This window comes from Rhinopithecus roxellana, chromosome 4 (assembly GCF_007565055.1).
Source record: "Rhinopithecus roxellana isolate Shanxi Qingling chromosome 4, ASM756505v1, whole genome shotgun sequence".
In the NCBI taxonomy this organism is placed as follows: Eukaryota; Metazoa; Chordata; class Mammalia; order Primates; family Cercopithecidae; genus Rhinopithecus; species Rhinopithecus roxellana.
Window position 1 is genome coordinate 21,555,838 of NC_044552.1, and position 19,104 is coordinate 21,574,941.

At 44.1% G+C, this 19,104-nt stretch overlaps 1 protein-coding gene across 3 annotated transcripts; it reads left to right on the forward strand.

The window, feature by feature from the left end:
- Positions 1-1,705: 1,705 nt before the first annotated feature.
- LOC104671163 (zinc finger protein with KRAB and SCAN domains 3) lies at positions 1,706-18,365 on the forward strand. Of its 3 annotated transcripts, none has more exons than XM_010374600.2 (6): positions 1,706-1,873; positions 11,278-11,746; positions 13,086-13,233; positions 14,939-15,021; positions 15,325-15,448; positions 17,044-18,365. In XM_010374600.2, exons 2-6 carry the CDS (start codon positions 11,345-11,347, stop codon positions 17,901-17,903), a joined length of 1,617 nt encoding a protein of 538 aa, XP_010372902.1. In that variant the 5' UTR covers positions 1,706-1,873; positions 11,278-11,344; the 3' UTR covers positions 17,904-18,365. The 3 variants fall into 3 exon arrangements, with proteins under 3 accessions (XP_010372902.1, XP_030784192.1, XP_030784193.1); XM_030928332.1 differs by having other exon boundaries at positions 1,730-1,767; XM_030928333.1 differs by lacking the exons at positions 1,706-1,873; positions 11,278-11,746 and adding an exon at positions 11,771-11,878.
- Positions 18,366-19,104: the final 739 nt, after the last annotated feature.

Consider the following 19,104-nt stretch of genomic DNA (forward strand, 5'->3'; position numbering starts at 1 on the left):
AATTCAAAATTGCTTTTTTAGATGAGTGTACCAATTTATAGTCCCAGCAACTATGTATGAGAGTCTAAAAATTTTCACATTCTTATCAGTGTTGGTATAAAATGATTTACAATTTGCCTTTATTTAATTGCTAATGATTAACTATATATGCTTATGTTTATTGGTCATTCAAGATTCCTCTCTGGGAATTGCTTGTGCATATCTTTTGCTTTTTTTTTTTTTCTTTTTTTTTTTCTGCATGATTGTTGACTTTTTCTCTCTTACTCATTTGGAGATGTTCATTATATATTCAGTGGACTGATCCTTTGTTGACTGTATGTGTTGCAAATATCTTCTCCCAACCTTTTAATTTAATTTTCTTTTCCATTAGTTTCTAGTATCTTTTGATATAGTTTTAATTTTTAATGAGGTCAAATTTATTTATTGTTTTCCTTATAGTTTGTATGTTTGTGCAGTTTAAAAGAAATCTTACTTTACTTGAGCTCATAAAAAATGATTCTATAGAAGCAAACTTGTGAATAGGAAAAAGAGCAATGATTCTAAATTTTCTTTTAAAAGTCTGAAAGCTTGCTTACTGGAATTGATTTTTTGTGCAACATATAAAGTAGAAACCCAATTTTATTTTTTTTCCATTTAGATATTCAAATATTACAGTACTATTTGTCAAGTAGCTCCTTTCTTCCTCACCGATTTGTAATGCAATTTCTGTCATATATCAAGCAGCCACACATACATGTTTGTTGCTCAGTCCTCACTTCTGTTTCACTGGTCTATTTGTCTGTAGTTGTGCAAATACTATATTGTCTTAGCTGCTATAAATTTATAATAAATTATATAGGGCAAGTTTCTGCAGCTCCTTCATTTGTTTTAAAAATGTCTTGGATTCATCACTCTTTAATTATTCCGTGTAAATTTAAAATCAACTAGTCAAGTTCCACCGAGCATAATTGGAATCTTGATTTGCTTTGTACTGAATTTGTGTATTATTTTAGGAAGGGGGAATTATATCTTTATGATATTGAGTTCTCATTTGTATAGACATGGTACATATTTCACATACTTATCCTTAATGAATAAAGTTTCTAATGTTTCCATTCAGGTATCTTTTGTGTTTCTTTGCTTCTGTGATAGCTGTCTTTTAAAAATTATATTTTTATAATTTTGATGAAGAATGTGATTGTGAACATGAATTTTAAAAAGTCCAGCCACCTTGCTAAACTCTCTTATTAATCATCATAATTTGAGTGTTAGATTATCTTGGATTTTCTATGTAAACCACGCAGCATACTCCTTAAAATTCGTGTATTTAGAATTCATAGTTTAATTAGGCAATGCAATCAACTCTAAAATTAAAAGTACATTTAAAACACGTACCCTAACACTTTCCTTCTCACTCTTGTCCCCCTTTTCACTCAGTTTCTGACCGTTCACCTCTCATAGGTAACCACCATTATTAATTTTCCGATTTATTTTTCCAGGGCTTCTTTGTGCCACACAGGCAAGCATAGTTTAGATTCTTTTTACTCCCTTCTATTCGCAAATATAGCAAATTATGGAAAGAGTTCTGCACCTTGCCTTTCTCCCTTAGTTATAGCTGGAAAAATAAAAAATCAAAAGCCTCTTTAATAGCAAAAGGGGAGGGGAAACGAGGTGTCGAGCTAGCAAACGACAGAGTCTGTCAGGGAGGTGGCTAGAGAGGCCCGGAAGTGGCTTCTGTGCCCCGCCTTGCGGGTGGTTTGCTAGTTTCGAGCATTTTGTGAGTATGGGGTGAGTAGCGGACGCCGGTTGGGGGTCCGCCTTCCACTGTGGGGTTAAATCTCATCCCGCGGCTCTCCTCCTATCGGTCCTGCAGTTCTTTTGTCCCCTGGTAGAGGTGCGTTTGCAGGGGTGTGTGTGTGTGTGTGTGTGTGTGTGTGTGTGTGTGTGTGTGTGTGAATTTGTGGAGAGAGGCCCTTCCCTCCCCAGTTCCTGCAGCCTCGGCTCCCAAGGAGGGAGACCCCTGCGAGAAGCCGGTGGGGAGGGAAGGGCGCTCTGCGTCTGAACGAAGTGGTGCTCGGCGTTCCCTCGTAGAGCCCAATGTGAGTGTCCCTTGTTTAGAACCGTTACCGAGTGTCTGGGTTGGTTCTTGAGGGTATCTGGAGACGGGATGCATGGGTCACATAGCCAAGCCTCGAAAATGGGAGCTGTTACATTTTTGCAGTGCCTGGTAACAAGGTCAGTTTCAAGGTCTTTAAATTATTCTGTGGTACTGGCCAAGAGCCAGAACGTTCGAGTCAGATTACCTGATTCGAATCCTGCCTCTGCCACTAATTGGCTGTGTGACTTTTCACTAGTTCCTAACCTCTCTCTGCCTCATTTTACTATTTTGCAAAATGGGATAATATTCCCTAACTCACTGGGTTGTTGTGAGGATTGAATGCATTAATATGTGTAAGGTGCAGAGTAAGCATGATTTAAAGATTTGCTTTTATTAGTAGTACTATTATTATTTATAACTATGATGACACATTATCTTTACTGGCTTTTGTACGGTTGTTTTCAATTTTAGTGTCATTCATCAATTCACTTTGTAATGGATTATTTCTATATTTTAGGAGGGAAAAATAAGATACTCTGAAAAAGAGCCTGTCCCAAAGCAAAGACCAAAACTGGTTTGTGTTGTACGTTGTGATACTCAAACTCCCAAAGGCTTTAAGATTCGGGGGTACCTTTTCCTTGGCTGGAGATTAGGAGGAACAATAGAAGTTTTTAATAGTGAAAAAGGACGAGGACCCCTGGTTTTAGCAAAAATCTGATGTCCTGCTTAGTGCTGGAGATGCACCAGTTTTTGAGCTTCCAGGAACGCCCTAGCCTGAAACTGGCTTCATACTAACACCCTTCATTTCAACCCAACTTCGACAGGGTTAACTCTCTTTTCTAGACTTGTAACTCTTTTCTGTTAATGAGAAACTTTCCTTTCCTTATCGTCAGTATATTTACTGATTTGATAAATAATTTGTGTTTGCAGCCAATTTCCCAATCTTGTGCCTTCCCACTGTGATCAGTTTGGCTCAGATCCAAGTAGGGTCCAGGTAGTGAAACCTAAATGGAGTTTGTGGAATAAATGATATAAATGTATCAGTGTTGTTTTCCTGCCATAGACTTCCTCCCTTTCCCACCGTGGACACCCTCCTCATTCCACTTGGGCTCCAGATTCACTCTGGGTTGGGCTGTGGCTCTCTCTTGCCTTCTTTGACCCTACCTTCATGCTTTTTGACTGTATTATTCAGGAAGGAAGGAAATTAGGACTTTGTTCATTTTTCTAAAATTTTGGAGAGAAATTTAAACACATTTAGTTGTAGAGAGAATGTTACAGTGAACACCAATATAACCATGACTCGGCTTCAGCCATCATCTTTTGGTCATTTTCATTCTTCTTTTCCCTCCTTTCCCCTCTCTTTCCTTCCCTTCTCCTCCTCCTTCCCTTCTGTCTTCCTCCTTCCCTTTTACTTGTTCCCTCTTTCCCTCTTTCCTTTTTCTCCCTCTCCCTCCTTTCTTTGTCTTCCTTTCCCTCCCTCCCTCTCCCCCTCTTTCTTTATTTCTTTTTTTTTTCCTCATTACATCCCTCCTCTCTTTCATTTTATAGCAAATTGCAGATGGAAACATTTTAGTTCACTCACAAGTACAAGTACTTCAGTGTCAATTTCTTATATATAGGGACTTTTATCTTAATATAATCATAGTATCATCACATGTAACAAAATTGACAGTAATTCCTTGATATCATTATCTTGATTTTCAAATAATTGTCTCAAATATTTTTACAGTTTGTTTTTTTTTTAACAGTCTTTTTACAGTTGTTTTCAGTGGGGTCCAAATATGGTTCACCATTTGCATTTATTTGATAAGTCTGTTCAGTCTCCTAATCTATGACTGTTCCCATTCCCTCCCACTCCTTTTGATAAAAATACCATTTATTTGTTGAGGAACTTGAACCTTCTGTTTTATAAAATGCCTCACATTCTGGATTTGGCCGATTGCTTCTTTTTAGTATCTTTAACTTATTAGATCTCAAACTCAGCTGCACATTAGAATCACCTAGAAAGTTTTAAAAGTTATTGATGCTGAGTCCCACCCCCAGAGAGTGATTTAATTGATTTTTTTTTTTCATTGCTATCTCCACCTCCCAGGCGCAAGTGATTCTCATGCCACAGCCTCCCAAGTAGCTGGGATTACAGGTGTGTACCACCACGCCCAGCTAATTTTTGTATTTTCAGTAGAGACAGGGTTTCGTCATATTGGGCAGACTGTTCTTGAACTCCTGACTCCAGGCAATCTATCTCAGCCTCCCAAAGTGCTGGGATTACAGGTGTGAGCCACTGCACCCAGCCTGATTGATCTTGATTGTACCCAAGGCATTAGGAGTTTTAAAAGTTCCCTAGTGATTCTAATATGTAACAAAGTTTGAAAGCCTTTAATATAATTTTTTCCTATATTTTGCCTGTACACTGGTATTTGGATCTAAAGACTAGATTAGATTTAGGGTCACTTATTTTGGTATTATTAGCTCATGTAGCAGTGCCCCAGATCTCTTGTGGCAGCTTATTAGGAGGAAGTGTTTTCTGCTACTTTTCATTTGTAACAATCAATGGGTTCTCTCAGCTTCCTAATTTCCTTCTATTCCCTACCATCCTTTGAACTATAGAGAGTTGGACTGAGGAATAGAGGTTCGGGATACAGATTTGAAATTGTTTTTCCCTTTGTAACCTCTACCAGCCTTACTTTTTTTTTTTTGAGACGGTCTTGCTCTGTTGCCAGGCTGGAGTGCAGTGGCACGATCTTGGCTCACTGCAACCTCTGCCTCCCAGGTTCAAGCGATTCTGCTGCCTCAGCTTCCCAAGTAGCTGGGACTACAGGCACCTGCCACCACGCATGCCCAGCTAATTTTTGTATTTTTAGTGGAGACGGGGGTTTCACCATGTTGGCCAGGATGGTCTCGATCTCTTGACCTTGTGATGCGCCCACCTCGGCCTCGCAAAGTGTTGGGATTACAGGCGTGAGCCACCGTGCCCGGCCCAGCCTTACATTTTCTAGCCTCTCCATTCCACTGAGTAAAGACAGACTTACTGACATCTGAGTCCAGTCAAATAATTTTGCAGTCACTCACTTCTAGTTTAAAATCTAGTCCTAGCTGGTTCACAGGAATCTCAGGTTTCCCTTCTCTCTTAGATCAGGCCCAGGTCTCATGGCTTCTGGGATAGGCTGTCTTTCAGAATATCTTACTTTTCCCTCCTAAAATATAGAAATCATCCATTACAAAGTAATGACTCTGAGGAAACCTGGTGGCTGGTGCTATTGTTTCTAGAGAATACCATACTGAGGAAGGAGTAGATTAAGAAGCAAGAAAATCAGTTTGATTTGGGGCATATTGAATTGGATTTGTTTGCAAGATTTCCATATAGGACTATCTGGGAGGCAGCTCAGGATAGGGATCAGGAGTCTACAGCCTAGAAATAGAAGTTAAAACCTTGCAAGTGATTAAACATAGTTCTGGGGAAGACTGTGGATAGAGAAAAGAAAAGGTCAAGAACAGAACCACCAGGCCTACTCTTATTTAAAAAAAGAAAGACCAATGAATTATACTATTAGCCAATATGTATATGGTACTTACCACTGTCATGCCAAGTGTCAGCTTCCAGCCCATACTGAGGTCCGAGGGGAGTTGTTGGATGGGTGGCAGATAGTTGAAAGAACACTTGGGCCTGTAGACAGGTAAAATATTATTTTAGTCAGCAGCAGCTGCTGCAGCTCTCACACTGTCTGCCTCTGTCTCGGGTGCCTCCTCCGACCACAGCCCTTCTCAGCAACCGGCTCTGTGGCTTCTGCCGCTCCCACACTTACAGCTGTACTCCTTGGCATGCTTGTTAATTCCTGGCTCCCCTCTGTCAGTCTGCAAGGCGGCCAGTTCTCTCTTCCAGGGTCAGCAGTTTTTCCCTCTCTGGGCATGAGTCCTATGTACAGTGTCAGCAGGGCAGTTATACCATTTACACACAATAGTGGCTGTGAGTCAAGTATGAGCTTACACAAACAGGTTATATAACAAGTGGAGTGGTGCGCCTGCGTTCGAGACTCGCTGAGTCACACTGGCCTGCATATCTGCCTCAGCCTGTTCTTGACCAAAGCACATCCATTTTTACCTTACACTCCACCCCCTTGGCCGAGGGAGACATAGGTTTTTAGGTACACAGGCCCAATATATAGGTTTGGCACACAGGCCTGACATACACACTTTCGGCACCCAGGGCTGATACATACACACAGGCTTGACTCGTAAGTCTGACACATAGGCTCTGGGCACACAGGCCAAGTGTATACATAGAGGCTTGACACATAAGCTGTAGGCACTCGGGCCACAGTAGTAATACAGGGAGCAATAATTTCAGGTTATAGTAGGCAATCACCCCATGGTGATGTTACCCCGATGTTGCTTTATATATTAAGCCAGGTTTTTTGCTTCCCTACCTTTAGGAGCATTGGGGCAGGCAACAACAGGTTACCGTTTGTCCCCATACCTGGTTGGAGGAAGTCATCCTTTCTCCCATAGGTCTGGCCACATGGCCTGGCCCTACATGGGTCAGTGACTAACCACTTCTGTAACTTCTAGGTAGTTAGCCACAAGGTTAAGCCTTGATAAACTGCCCAGCTATTGGTGCAGATTACCATAGGTGTCACCTTCTTGGTGATCATCATATACATTGCCCTGAGTTCAGCTTATTAGCTACTTTGTCCACACCTGGTATCAAACCATAGGGTGTCAGTACTAGGCTGGGCTGCAACAGCAGTCCAGGCAGCAGTAGCACCCTGGCTAGACCTATCTGTGTACCACGCCCTATTGGGAATGCGGGGATGCCCTTCCTTAAAAGATGAAGGCTCAGGGTCTAGGGGTGCCTCAGGTCCCATAGCCTTATCTTGCATTAGGATAGTAGGTACTAAGACTTCTTGTAATTGTGCTGCTAAGGGACCTGACTTAGCATACTTTACTGTTCCAAGTAGGCTTAGGCACCCCACTTTGCAAACGTGGATGTCTGTGCCATCCCAGTGTGCGGGTTGTTACCCATGAGCACACCCACCCTGCTGTTGGGTAAGTCATGCGCACAACGACTGTAGCCCGTCCTGCCAGGCTGTCATGAGTAAAGGGCAGCATATGCAGTTACTAACTCCTCTGTCGAGGAATACCGGAGCTCAGCTCCCTTTCAAAGTTGGGACGAAAAGTCTACTGGCATTCCAAAGAGCTCTGTGCAATGCCATAAGCCCCAGTCAAAAGTATCTGTGGTCATATGCACATCAAGTTTAAATGGGTGCCCCTGATCAGCTACCCATAGGGCTTGTGCCTGCTGAATAGCCTGTTTGGCTGCCAGGAAGGTGGTTTCAGCCGCATCATCCCAATTCCAAGCAAGAGGCTGCGTTGCTGCTTCTAAATCTGCAAGAGAATCAGAGGTTAATATAATAACATCATTAATAAGATCATGACATATGTTGGGGCTATGCATATATCCCTGCAGCAACACTGTGAAAGTCCATCATCACCTTCCCATGAAGGCAAAGTGTTCCTGGCTCTCTGGAACAATGTCGATTAAGAGGAATGCATTGGCCAAGTCCACCACACAGTGGCACCATCCCAGTTCTGTTGTCAGGTGGTCTATCAAATCCATGATAGATGGCACAGCTGCCAAGCCGTGCAAAACATCCACCCCAGCCTGTCCTCAGGCATGGGAGAGACATACACAGTGCATAAGCGGGGAGCCAAGCGGCCGATGCCAAGCTCCGAAGGTACAGGTTTCACTTTCACTGACCAGCTTTCATAACTGTCAATAAATGCAGCTCTGCCCGGAAACTTATTCAGGTTTAGGGACCAGTAGATTGCCGAGTCCACATACGGCCTTTGGTTGTCCGGTGTCCCCCTAAGTCCGGCACCTTGGCCAGTTCCCAATCAAACAGGACAGGCTTTACATTTCTGCCTGACTGCAGCAGGTAATCTTTGAGCTGGAACGCTCCGGCGGGACCGAGTCGCCCAGCAATGTCCTTTTCACGAATGACTTGCACAAGTCTGTATACGACTGCCATCTACTGACAGTTTCTGGTATTTCACTGCATCAGTCCACACTGTAATTAAAGAAGCCAGCTTTTCCATCTCAGAGGCGGAGCGGGAAATGGATCAGCTCCTTTGTCCCAGAGAGAGAGAATTCAGGCAGGGAGGGGCTCCCCCAGATGCTACTGGCACTGCTTACCTAACTCCTGCAACTCAGTGGGGGTACAAACACTATATGAAATGTGCTTCACTATGGTAGGGGGTCTCTAGGCCCACCCTTGGGGCCCAGTGGCTGTTCATGCTCTATTTTCTAGCAGACCACTGGGTGAGCCTGTAATGGAGGTTCTTCCTCCTCCCTGCGTTGCGTCCAGCAGAGACTGGGCATGCACTTCTTGCAGCACAGTCACAAATGCCCATCTGACTCTGTTGGCAAAGGCACACTCCTCGGTGCTGTGCACTTCCAGGTGCTTCAGCTCCTTCACACTCGTGGAGGGCCTGTCCAGTGTTGCCCATGTTTCCACCAGAGCCCATCCTCACACCACGGCTGCCACTGGGTGCCACAGCTCATGCTGTGGCTGCATAGCTGGCCCGGGAGCCTGGGAGCTGGAGACCCACTCACCTCATCCTGCCCACTATGCCAAATGTCAGGTTCAAGCCCCAGCTGAGGTCTGAGGGGAGTAGGTGGATGGGGGGGCAGGGAGCTGGAAGAACACTTGAGAGACAGCAGGTAGATGGGACATGGCTTTACTCAGCAGCTCTTTCACAGTGTCAGTGCTGCATTTATACACCTCACAACAGTGTCTTAGAGCCAGGTGATGAGCCTCCCCAGGTTATGGCTACATAACTGTGATTATATAATGCACGGAATTGTGTGCCTGCGCTCCAATCCCACTGAGTCATGCAGGATGTTTACCTCGGCCTATGCCTGCCTGGCTGCAGCACAGCCATGTTCCTTATGTCCACACACCAGGCACTGTTATACGGACGTTATACACTCAATGCTTACAAAGGCCCTATCTACTATCACTATCCCTATTACAGATAAGGAAAGGGAGGCACAGAGCTAGTAGGTAGTAAAACCAGGATGATGATGACCTCAGGAAACCTGGCTTCAGAACACTTAACCAGATTATGATGGGAGCTGAAAAGAACCAGGAAGGAGGAAAGCAGGAGAAAGGAAGGTTCTTGAAACAAAGGACAAGTGAGTTTCTGGAAGTGGGCAGTATCCTCAGCCAGTTGCCTGAGAAGAGGCCATGAAAAATGGGAATTGAAGGAAGTCTCTGGTTACTTCTGCAGGCGAAATCTTGGTGGTGTTGGTAATTTGCAGCCTACAGTGTGTGGAAGGCTTAGTGGGAGGTGAGGACTAGAATCAGGGACTGAGGGCTTTCTTTCAAGAAGTTCAGTCTTGAAGGGGAAGAAAGAGAGTGGCAGACTGAGGAGGTGGCAAAGACCAGGGGCAGCCTGTGCTCTCTCCAGGGCAAGGGCTTGGTGATGTTTTCAGCTTCCTTGATGTTTCTGAGAGAAACTGAAGGGCCTCCAGCCCATAGATCAGAAGAACCTGCAGAAACCCTACTTCCAGCTGAATTTTAATGTGAATATTTTGCCAGTTTTTTGGGCAAGTGTCACATGAGATATAACTGAGGGTCTCACTAGCAGGCAGCCAAGGTTTGTTAATTCAGTCCTATTTCTTTTGGTCCAGGGCCTTCTATCCTTCTTCCCCTCACTGCAGTACCTTGACCACAGATAAGACCTGGTACAGCCATCCTTCACTATCTGTAGGGGATTCATTCCAGGATCCCCACTGATACCAAAATTTGTGGATGCTCAAGTCTTACATAAAATGGCATATAGTATTTGCCTATAACCTACACACATCCTCCTGTATACTTTTTTTTTTTTTTTTTAAAGAGATGGAGTCTCAGCACTGTTACCCAGGCTGGAGTACAGCAGCACAATCATAGCTTACTGCATCCTTGAACTCCTGGGCTCTCAGGTGATCCTCCTGCCTCTTCCTCCTGAGTAGCTGGGACTGCAGTAGTGTGGCACCAGGCTCAGCTTCTCTTGTACACTTTAAATCATCTCTAGATTACTTATAAACCAAATACAATGTAAATGCTTTGTAAATTCTTGTTATATTATATTTTATTTGTATTTTTTAATTGTTGTTTTTGTTATTTTTTCCCCAGATATTTTCCAGCTGTGGTTAATTGAACCTCTTGATGCAGAACCTGCAGATATAGAATCAATTGTATTAGTTTTCTATTGCTGTATAACATTTACCTCAAATTTATCAGCTTAAAACAAAATCTGGGCTGGGCGCAGTGGCTCATGTCTTTAATCCCAGCACTTTGGGAGGCCGAGGCAGATCTTTTGAGGTCAGGAGTTCAAGAGTAGCCTGGCGAACATAGTGAAACCCCATCTCTACTAAAAATACAAAAATTAGCTGGGCATGGTGGTACACGCCTATAATCCCAGCTACTTGGGAGGCTGAAGCAGGAGAATCTTTTGAACATGGGAGGTGGAGGTTGCAGTGAGCTGAGATCATGCCACTGCGCTCCAGCCTGGGCGACAGGGTGAGACTCTGTCTCAAAACAAACAAGCAAAAAAAAAAAAAAAAAAAAAAAAAAAAAAAAAAAATCAGCTTGTTTGTTCCAGTTCTCTGGGTCAGAAGGCCAGGCAGGCTCAGCTGAGTTCAGTATTAGGGTCTTCTCAGGCCAAAGCCAAAGAGTTGGTAGGGCTGGGCTCTTATTTGGAAGCTCTGAGAGGAATCTACTTATGAGGTCGTTGAGGTTGTTGGTAGAATTCAGCTCCTTGGGATCAGTCCGGTCGGTCTGGACTTGCTATCTCATATTGAAAGTCCTGAGGATTAGGGCAGGAAATCGTTAGACTCGTCTTAGAATTTAGACAACCACAGACCTGGTTGTTAATGGGATAACTCAGCAAGTCACTGAGAGGAGCTTCCTAGAGAGACCAGGAAGTGCCCTGGATCCTCACCAATTTCAGTTTTTTTCCTGATTAGTCCGGGGTTTGGGGATGTCCAGGATCACCCCAGGACATCCTTTGGAACCTTACTGTGGCATTCAGGCTTGGGGTGGTGGAACATGGAGAAATTTCTGCAGCAGTTCCCCAGAGATGTCTCTGGGCTCCTGGGCAGGAGAGAAGGGACTACTTGCAAGTTTACTGGTTAATAATTATTTCCCACCTTTCAGGAATCTTCTGCAGAAATAGCGCTGGAAGCTAGAGTGAGTGAGGCCTGAGGTACTGCCTTGGCCCAGGATGGCTAGAGAATTAAGTGAAAGCACAGCCCTGGATGCCCAGCCTACAGAAGACCAGATGGAGCTTCTGGTCATAAAGGTGGAGGAAGAAGAGGCCGGTTTTCCCAGTAGCCCAGATCTGGGCTCTGAGGGCTCCCGCGAGCGCTTCCGAGGCTTCCGCTACCCGGAGGCTGCAGGTCCCCGCGAGGCGCTGAGCCGGCTCCGAGAGCTCTGCCGACAGTGGCTGCAGCCTGAGATGCACAGCAAGGAGCAGATCCTGGAGCTGCTGGTGCTGGAGCAGTTCCTGACCATCCTGCCAGGGAAACTGCAGAGCTGGGTGCGGGAGCAGCATCCAGAGAGCGGGGAGGAGGTGGTGGTGCTGTTGGAGTATTTGGAGAGGCAGCTGGATGAGCCGGCGCCGCAGGTAGAAAGAACTTAGTATCTGAGCGCTGTGGTCTGTTTCCTCCTGAAATCTCAACATCGGAGTGAGGGGCATTCCTTTAAGATCCAGGAGTTCTCCATCTCTTTTTGTACCGTGAACCTCCTTGGCAGTAAGGTGAAGTCCCCGGACTCCTTCTCAGAATAATTTTTTTAAAATACATAAAGAAACCATTAAGGGTTACAAAAGAACACAATCATATCAACATACAGTTAGCAAAGTATTAAATTTGTATTAAAGTCATATGTGTTTTTTTAAATTAGTACACTAAATAATAAGACCTAGGGACAGGGCTTATAACTGGCAATTACAAAGTAGTGATAAGTGTCTGTTTGCCTGGTTGTAATGTGATGTAAAAACATCTACAGGTTCTATTGGTGACAAAGTCCTGGGTACTGCTTATGCTACTTTGATTTGTTGCTTCCATTCATAGTTGAAGGAAATACTAACTTTCTCTTAAAGACCAGTTAAAAATAAGATTAGTTTTTGTCCTGTTCAAATTCATGGACTCCGTGGGAAGGAGTTCATGGACCACTGGTTATGAACCTATGGTAGAAAATGGGCCTACTTTTACCTCCATGTTCTTCCCTGTTTTGTGAGACTGTGTCCTCTTTGCATCATCCTGTGTCCCTGTGCACACACCCTCAGAGGACCTGTGTGGCCAGAGCCTTCTAAATGGTGAGCTGGATACCAAGGTTCTTGACTTGGGTCTATTGCACCCAAGCCCTGTAACAGTGGAAAGTCAGTGCAAGTCTCTTAGCTTCATTCTTTATAAAGGATGTGGGAAATTCTGAGCTGCACATGAGAAAGTAACTTGAAAACTGTAATTTTATAATACTATAAATGTCTGGAAGTAAACCTGCATTTAATGAGGACATATCATATGCCAGGCCATGTTAGGTGATTTCACATACTGTGATGTTATTTGGGTCCCCCAAATGCTGTGAACTAGAGATTGTAATCCCCTTTTCAGATAATTAAAGGTATCAATATTCTCTGAGAATTTTGCACCAGTTTCCAATGGGTTTACATAAAACACAAATGTATATATAAAGGAGCATAGAGTAATGGTAAGAACATGTGCTCTGGCATCATTCTACCTGAGCTCCCATCCTAGCATTGCCACTTGTTAGCTACTTAAACTGGCTATGCCTTAATTTCCCTATCAGTAAAATGAGTATAATAATACCTTCCTTATAAGATTATTGTTTTCTGCGTTAAATGAGTTAACATTTATAATGATCTTGGAAATAGTGCCAGCCACCTAGGTAATTCTATGGAAGTGTTTGATGAATAAATGAAAATAAGAACAAATGATTTCTAGGTTTCAGGTGTTGACCAGGGGCAAGAACTGCTCTGTTGCAAGATGGCATTGTTGACACCAGCCCCAGAGTCACAAAGTAGCCAATTTCAGCTAATGAAGGCTCTGCTCAAGCATGAATCTCTGGGATGCCAGCCCTTACAAGACAGAGGTAAGGATTATTTTCTAGGCAGTATGAATTCTGCAGACTTCATCCAATTTCATTTAAGGATAGCCAACAAAATTCATTGATAGGTGGTGTATATGCCCATGACAGATCAACTCTCATTTAAGACTGAGGCTAAAAGGAGTATTTCCAACATAATGATGGAAAACTTTTCCAACCAAGACTGGACATAGTATATAAGATATTAGTAAAACTTAGGTTTGGAAAGAATTGGTTCTTGTTTGGATTTTGTTTTGTTGTATTGGTTTTTGTTTTCTTGAGACAGGTCTTGCTGTTTCACCAAGGCTGAAGTGCAGTGGCACGATCTCAGCTCACTGTAACCTCCACCTCCTGGGCTCAAACGATCCTCTCACCTCAGCCTCCTGAGTAGCTGGGACTATAGGTATGCACCACCATGCCTGGCTAATTTTTTAAAAAATTTTTTGTGGATATGAGGTCTCACCATGTTGCCCAGGCTGGTCTCAAACTCTTGGGCTCAAGTGATCCTCTTGCCTCGGCCCCCCAAGGTGCTGGGATTATAGGTGTAAGCTACTACATTGTGTATACCAGCTACTTGTCTTTGTTCTTCTTTGTTTAACTTGTAATTATGGAGGCCTCCAATGTGGTGGCCAGTTAGCTCTGGGGATGGAACTGTCAGTGAGACTGTTCTTGTTCCAGTGGAGCTTACATTTAAGTGGGGAAGATGGCAAATAAACACATTAATAATACAATTCGTATGACAGTGGGAAGTCCTATGCAGAAAGTAAACAGAATTTGGAAAGCCAGCCAGCCAATCTCATAAATTATAGGACTATTGCAAATTAAAGGGTATAAATCTTCTAAATCCTGGGTCTGTTATTAAAGTAATATGAAATTCACTGCATAGGAAATGGCTGTATGTTCTGAGATATCCTTTCATGTGTCTTAAACACATGTACAAGTTCCCAAGACACACACCACTGGGATGTTCTAGCCAACATGAGATCTTTATTTTTCAACAGAGGTTCTAGCCTAAACCACCTGTTTTGTGCCCCTTTAAAAATTTGCTTCCTGAAGTTATATAAGGAATATATGAGGAATATATATGCTTCCTGAAGTTATATAAGGAATAATAAGGAAACCTGAAGTTCTTTACTTTCCTCTCTCTTGAATTTCAGTAGGTTGTATAAAGCCAGACCCTTACTCTGCTTTTCATAGCCCAGCTTTGTCTGACTCCTCTTAGCTTTTCAAATCCAAAGCGACAAGCACCTTAACAGCTACTAAGATATACTCACCCAAAATCCAATTTTTCCTCCTATATCTAGCAAAATTCAAAGGATCTTCAAATGGAAAACTTTTTTATTTTTATGTTCTTTTTATTTCACAACTGCTAACAAGGATCCTGCCTTTTTGCATTGTTTTCATGTATCTGCAGAGCACAACAGGTATGTTTAGCCATAAGATTGCAGCGGGTAGGGACCAAGAACTTTGGAAAGGAGCACACTCTGTATAAACTTGTTTGGCAGGAATTTATTTATTTAGAGAGACAGGGTCTTACTTTGTTGCCCAGGCTAGAGTGCAGTGGCCCAATCACAGCTCATTGCATCTTCAGACTCCTGGGCTCAATCACGTGAGACAGGAATCTATTAATCCAGTTATTTAACTTAGATTCCACAAGGCAGGGAGGCTGAATGCCAGGGTACATCTCATACAGAGCTTCTTTCCTCATTAGTTCTCCAGGTCCCTGTGCTTGCCCATGGAAGGTGCTGCAGAGAAGATACAGTGGTAGCTTCTAGGCTTGCTCCAGAGTCCCAGGTGAGCTGGAGCCCCTATCCCTCCCCCAGTGCCCCTCACTACTGTTGAGCTTCGTGTGAAGACTCCTCACTCCCCATTCCCCTATTCTCCCATCCTAGATCCTCCATACAGATCTCAAATGGGATCTGCATTTTCTCATCTATCTTGAGGTTATCATTAACTTTATTTAGGTGCCCACTTAAGAGGCTTTTCCTGTTTATTACCAGCTGTTGACAGGGATGGGGGTTGGGGGTGCTTCCCAGATCTTCCCTACTCCACCAGTTTGGTCAGCCCCTTCTTCAATGGGATTACCTATTGTTTTAGGGGTTGCTGAAAGTGGAAGATGTGGCCCTGACTGTCACCCCTGAATGGACACAGCAGGATTCATCTCAGGGGAATCGCTGTAGAGATGAAAAGCAGGAGAACCATGGCAGCCTGGTCTCCCTGGGTAAGACCAAAGGGCACTAATTTCTGTTAAGGTTTCTTGGCATTCTTTGTGCATTAGAACCTGTTGAGTTGTTGGAAGCTGTTGAGCCCTATTGTGTTTGGATTCACAATCACCATTTCTGAAAACCTGTTACTGACTAGCTCCTTACTCCTTCTTTTTTGTTGTTGTTTTTGAGAGATAGGGTCTTGCTCAGTCACTCAGGATAGAGTGCAGTGGAACAATCATGGCTCACTGCAGCCTCAACCTTTTGGGCTAAAGTGATCCTCTCACCACAGCCTCCCAAACCGCTGGGACTAAAGGCATGCACCACCACGCTTGGCTAATTTTTTAATTTTAATTTTTTGTCGAGATGGAGTTTTGCTATGTTGCCCAGGCTGGTCTCAAACTCCAGGGCTCAAGCAATCTTCCTGCCTTGGCCCCTCAAAATGCTGGAATTACAGGCATGAGCATGAGCTACTGCATCCAGCCTGCTTATCTCTTCTGACCTTGCTTTCTCCTCTCCCTGCCAGTATTCTAGTTAAGTTAAATGGGTTGAAGTCAATACAGTCCCAAGTACAGGTTTGCCTCATAGGAGATGCCCAGTAAATGATGATGTACTCCTTCCTGATCCTATCCCTGACTGAAGAGGAAAGTTGGCGGGCCTCTTTAGAAAATGGGCCTTGGGACCATAGATTGTGAGAGTTAGAAGTGTTCTTAGACATTGACTATAGACCCTGACCTCAGAGATGAGGGTGCAGAGGCTGAGAAGACTGCCTGACTTGTCTGAGGCCACGTAGCTCATTGGTGGCATAAAATTCACAGCACTGAATCCAGTTCTGTTTGGGGACCCTGCCTCTGCCTGGCATATGAGCCGACACAACTGTCTTTATTGTTTCATTGATCAGTGCCCAGTTTCTGAGTCTCCACTTTCACTGTTTCATTTCTTTCTTTTTTTTTTTTTTTTTTTTGAGATTGAGTCTCACTCTGTCACCCAGGCTGGAGTGCAGTGGTGTAATCTTGGCTCACTGCATCCTCTACCTCTCATATTCAAGCTATTCTCCTGCTTCAGCCTCCTGACTAGCTGGGATTATAGGCACCCACCACCATGCCTGGCTAATTTTTGTTTTTTTAATAGAGATGGGGTTTCACCATGTTGACCAGGCTGGTTTTGAACTCCTGACCTCAAGTGATCTGCCAGCCTCAGCCTCCCAATCGCTGTTTCTCAAAGGTATTTCAGAAATCCTTCCACTTGCTCCATTTAATGTCACTTTCTGTTCAACTCTTTTAGTATCTAATCCTAGATGCATGGCCCTGCCTTACTATTCTTAGAACTTAGAACGACCACATATATCCCCAGCATAGTCCTGGATCCTCACCATCTTCCACCCACTCCCTCCACTCCCAGTGTGTACCTTTCCAATGGCCCCATTCCCATTCTTAGGTCTCCCTCCTCCCCAGCACTCCTGTTCTCCCCTTTTATTCCCATTCTTATTCTAGCACTTAAATCCTCATCCCAGGCATTTATAGACCTCTGTAATTCTTGCCTCCCTGGTACTCATCACAGAGCTTTCCTGCCATGGTGGGGCATAACCCACAATTGCCGGTTGTTATTTCAGGTGGTGAAAAACAGACTAAGGGCAGGGACTTGCCTCCAGCCGAGAAGCTTCAAGAAAAGGAGCATGGGAAGATATCGTGCCACCTGAGGGAAGACATTGTCCAGATTCCTACATGTGCAGAAGCTGGTGAACAGGAGGGCAGGTTACAAAGAAAGCAGAAAAATGCCACAGGAGGGAGGCGGCACATCTGCCATGAATGTGGAAAGAGTTTTGCTCAAAGCTCAGGCCTGAGTAAACACAGGAGAATCCACACTGGTGAGAAACCCTACGAATGTGAGGAGTGTGGCAAGGCCTTCATTGGGAGCTCTGCCCTCGTCATTCATCAGAGAGTCCACACTGGTGAGAAGCCATATGAGTGTGAAGAATGTGGTAAGGCCTTCAGTCACAGCTCAGACCTTATCAAGCACCAGAGAACCCACACTGGGGAGAAGCCCTATGAGTGTGATGACTGTGGGAAGACCTTCAGCCAGAGCTGCAGCCTCCTTGAACATCACAGAATCCACACTGGGGAGAAGCCATATCAGTGCAGTATGTGTGGCAAAGCCTTTAGGCGAAGTTCACATCTCCTGAGACATCAGAGGATCCATATTGGGGATAAAAATGTTCAGGAACCTGAGCAGGGAGAGGCCTGGAAAAGTAGGATGGAAAGCCAGTTGGAAAATGTTGAAACTCCCATGTCTTATAAATGTAATGAGTGTGAAAGAAGTTTCACTCAGAATACAGGCCTCATTGAACATCAAAAAATCCACACCGGTGAGAAACCCTATCAGTGTAATGCATGTGGAAAAGCCTTCACCCGAATTTCATACCTTGTTCAACATCAGAGAAGCCACGTAGGGAGAAACATCCTATCACAGTGACCCATGCCATACATGCCAGAGTTGGTGCTCATTTGTCACTGATCTGAAGCCACTCCCCCTGGAGTCTCGACTATAGGAATTGTGGGCTGGGCTTTATTTACCACTACCCATTATCAGGTGTTAGAAAATATAGACTGGGTTAGACAAATTATCTTCTAAGTTCTAGAAGGTGTTTGGAATCAAAACATATTTGATAGGAGGCTATGGGAGAGTTGTCTAGAATAGGTAAGACCTGAAATGGTTTGTTCTCTCCCATTGGAATTAAATGGATGTTTAGACTGGCTACTTGCCCTAAACCAGCACTTTGTGGTGTCTGTTGGGTGGATGGTTGTGATTTGGGGGCTGCTTCTCTGACCATTCTTTTTGACTGTAATGAATCCTCCACAGTTGGTCAGATTCACAAAGGCTTATATCCCCCTCTGTGCCTTTTCCACAGGTGCTAATAAATGTTTATTGAATGTACCAGTGAGATTACCTTCACAGATCTGAAAATCTGATGTTATCCAGGTTTCTGAAGAACTTCTCGCCAAGGCCATTTGTGCCTGTGTCCAATTCTCTGACCTAGATTATGATTCAATCTTACCAAGTAATTTCTTACCAAGTACATAGGCAGAGCAGAGGTGATGGCAGGGTTACTGTGATTGAAAGAATCCATTTTTGTTTTTTTTTTTGTTTTTGAGACAGAGTCTTGCTCTGTTGCCCAGGCTGTAGTGCAGTGGCACGATCTCAGTTCACTACAACCTCCGCCTCCTGGGTTCAAGCAATTCTCCTGCCTCAGCCTCCTGAGTAGCCAGGACTACAGGCGTGTGCCACCACACCCAGCTAATTTTTTATATTTTTGGTAGAGATGGGGTTTCACCATGTTAGCCAGGATAGTCTCGATCTCCTGACCTCGTGATCCTCCTGCCTCAGCCTCCCAAAGTGTTGGGATTATAGGCGTGAGCCACCATGCCCGGCCAAGAATCCATATTTCTTTACCAGACTAGGAATTCTATTCTAGTGCAAATGCCTTAAACAGCTTATCACTAAATCATTATGAATGTGTGCCATCCATGGAACTGCATTTTTTTTTTTTAATATGAGGTCTCACTGTGTTGCCCTGGCTGGTCTCGACATTCTGGGCAATCCTCCTGCCTCACCCTCTCAAAGCTCTGGAATTACAGGTGTGAGCCACCATACCCAGCCCAAATTTCATTCTTTG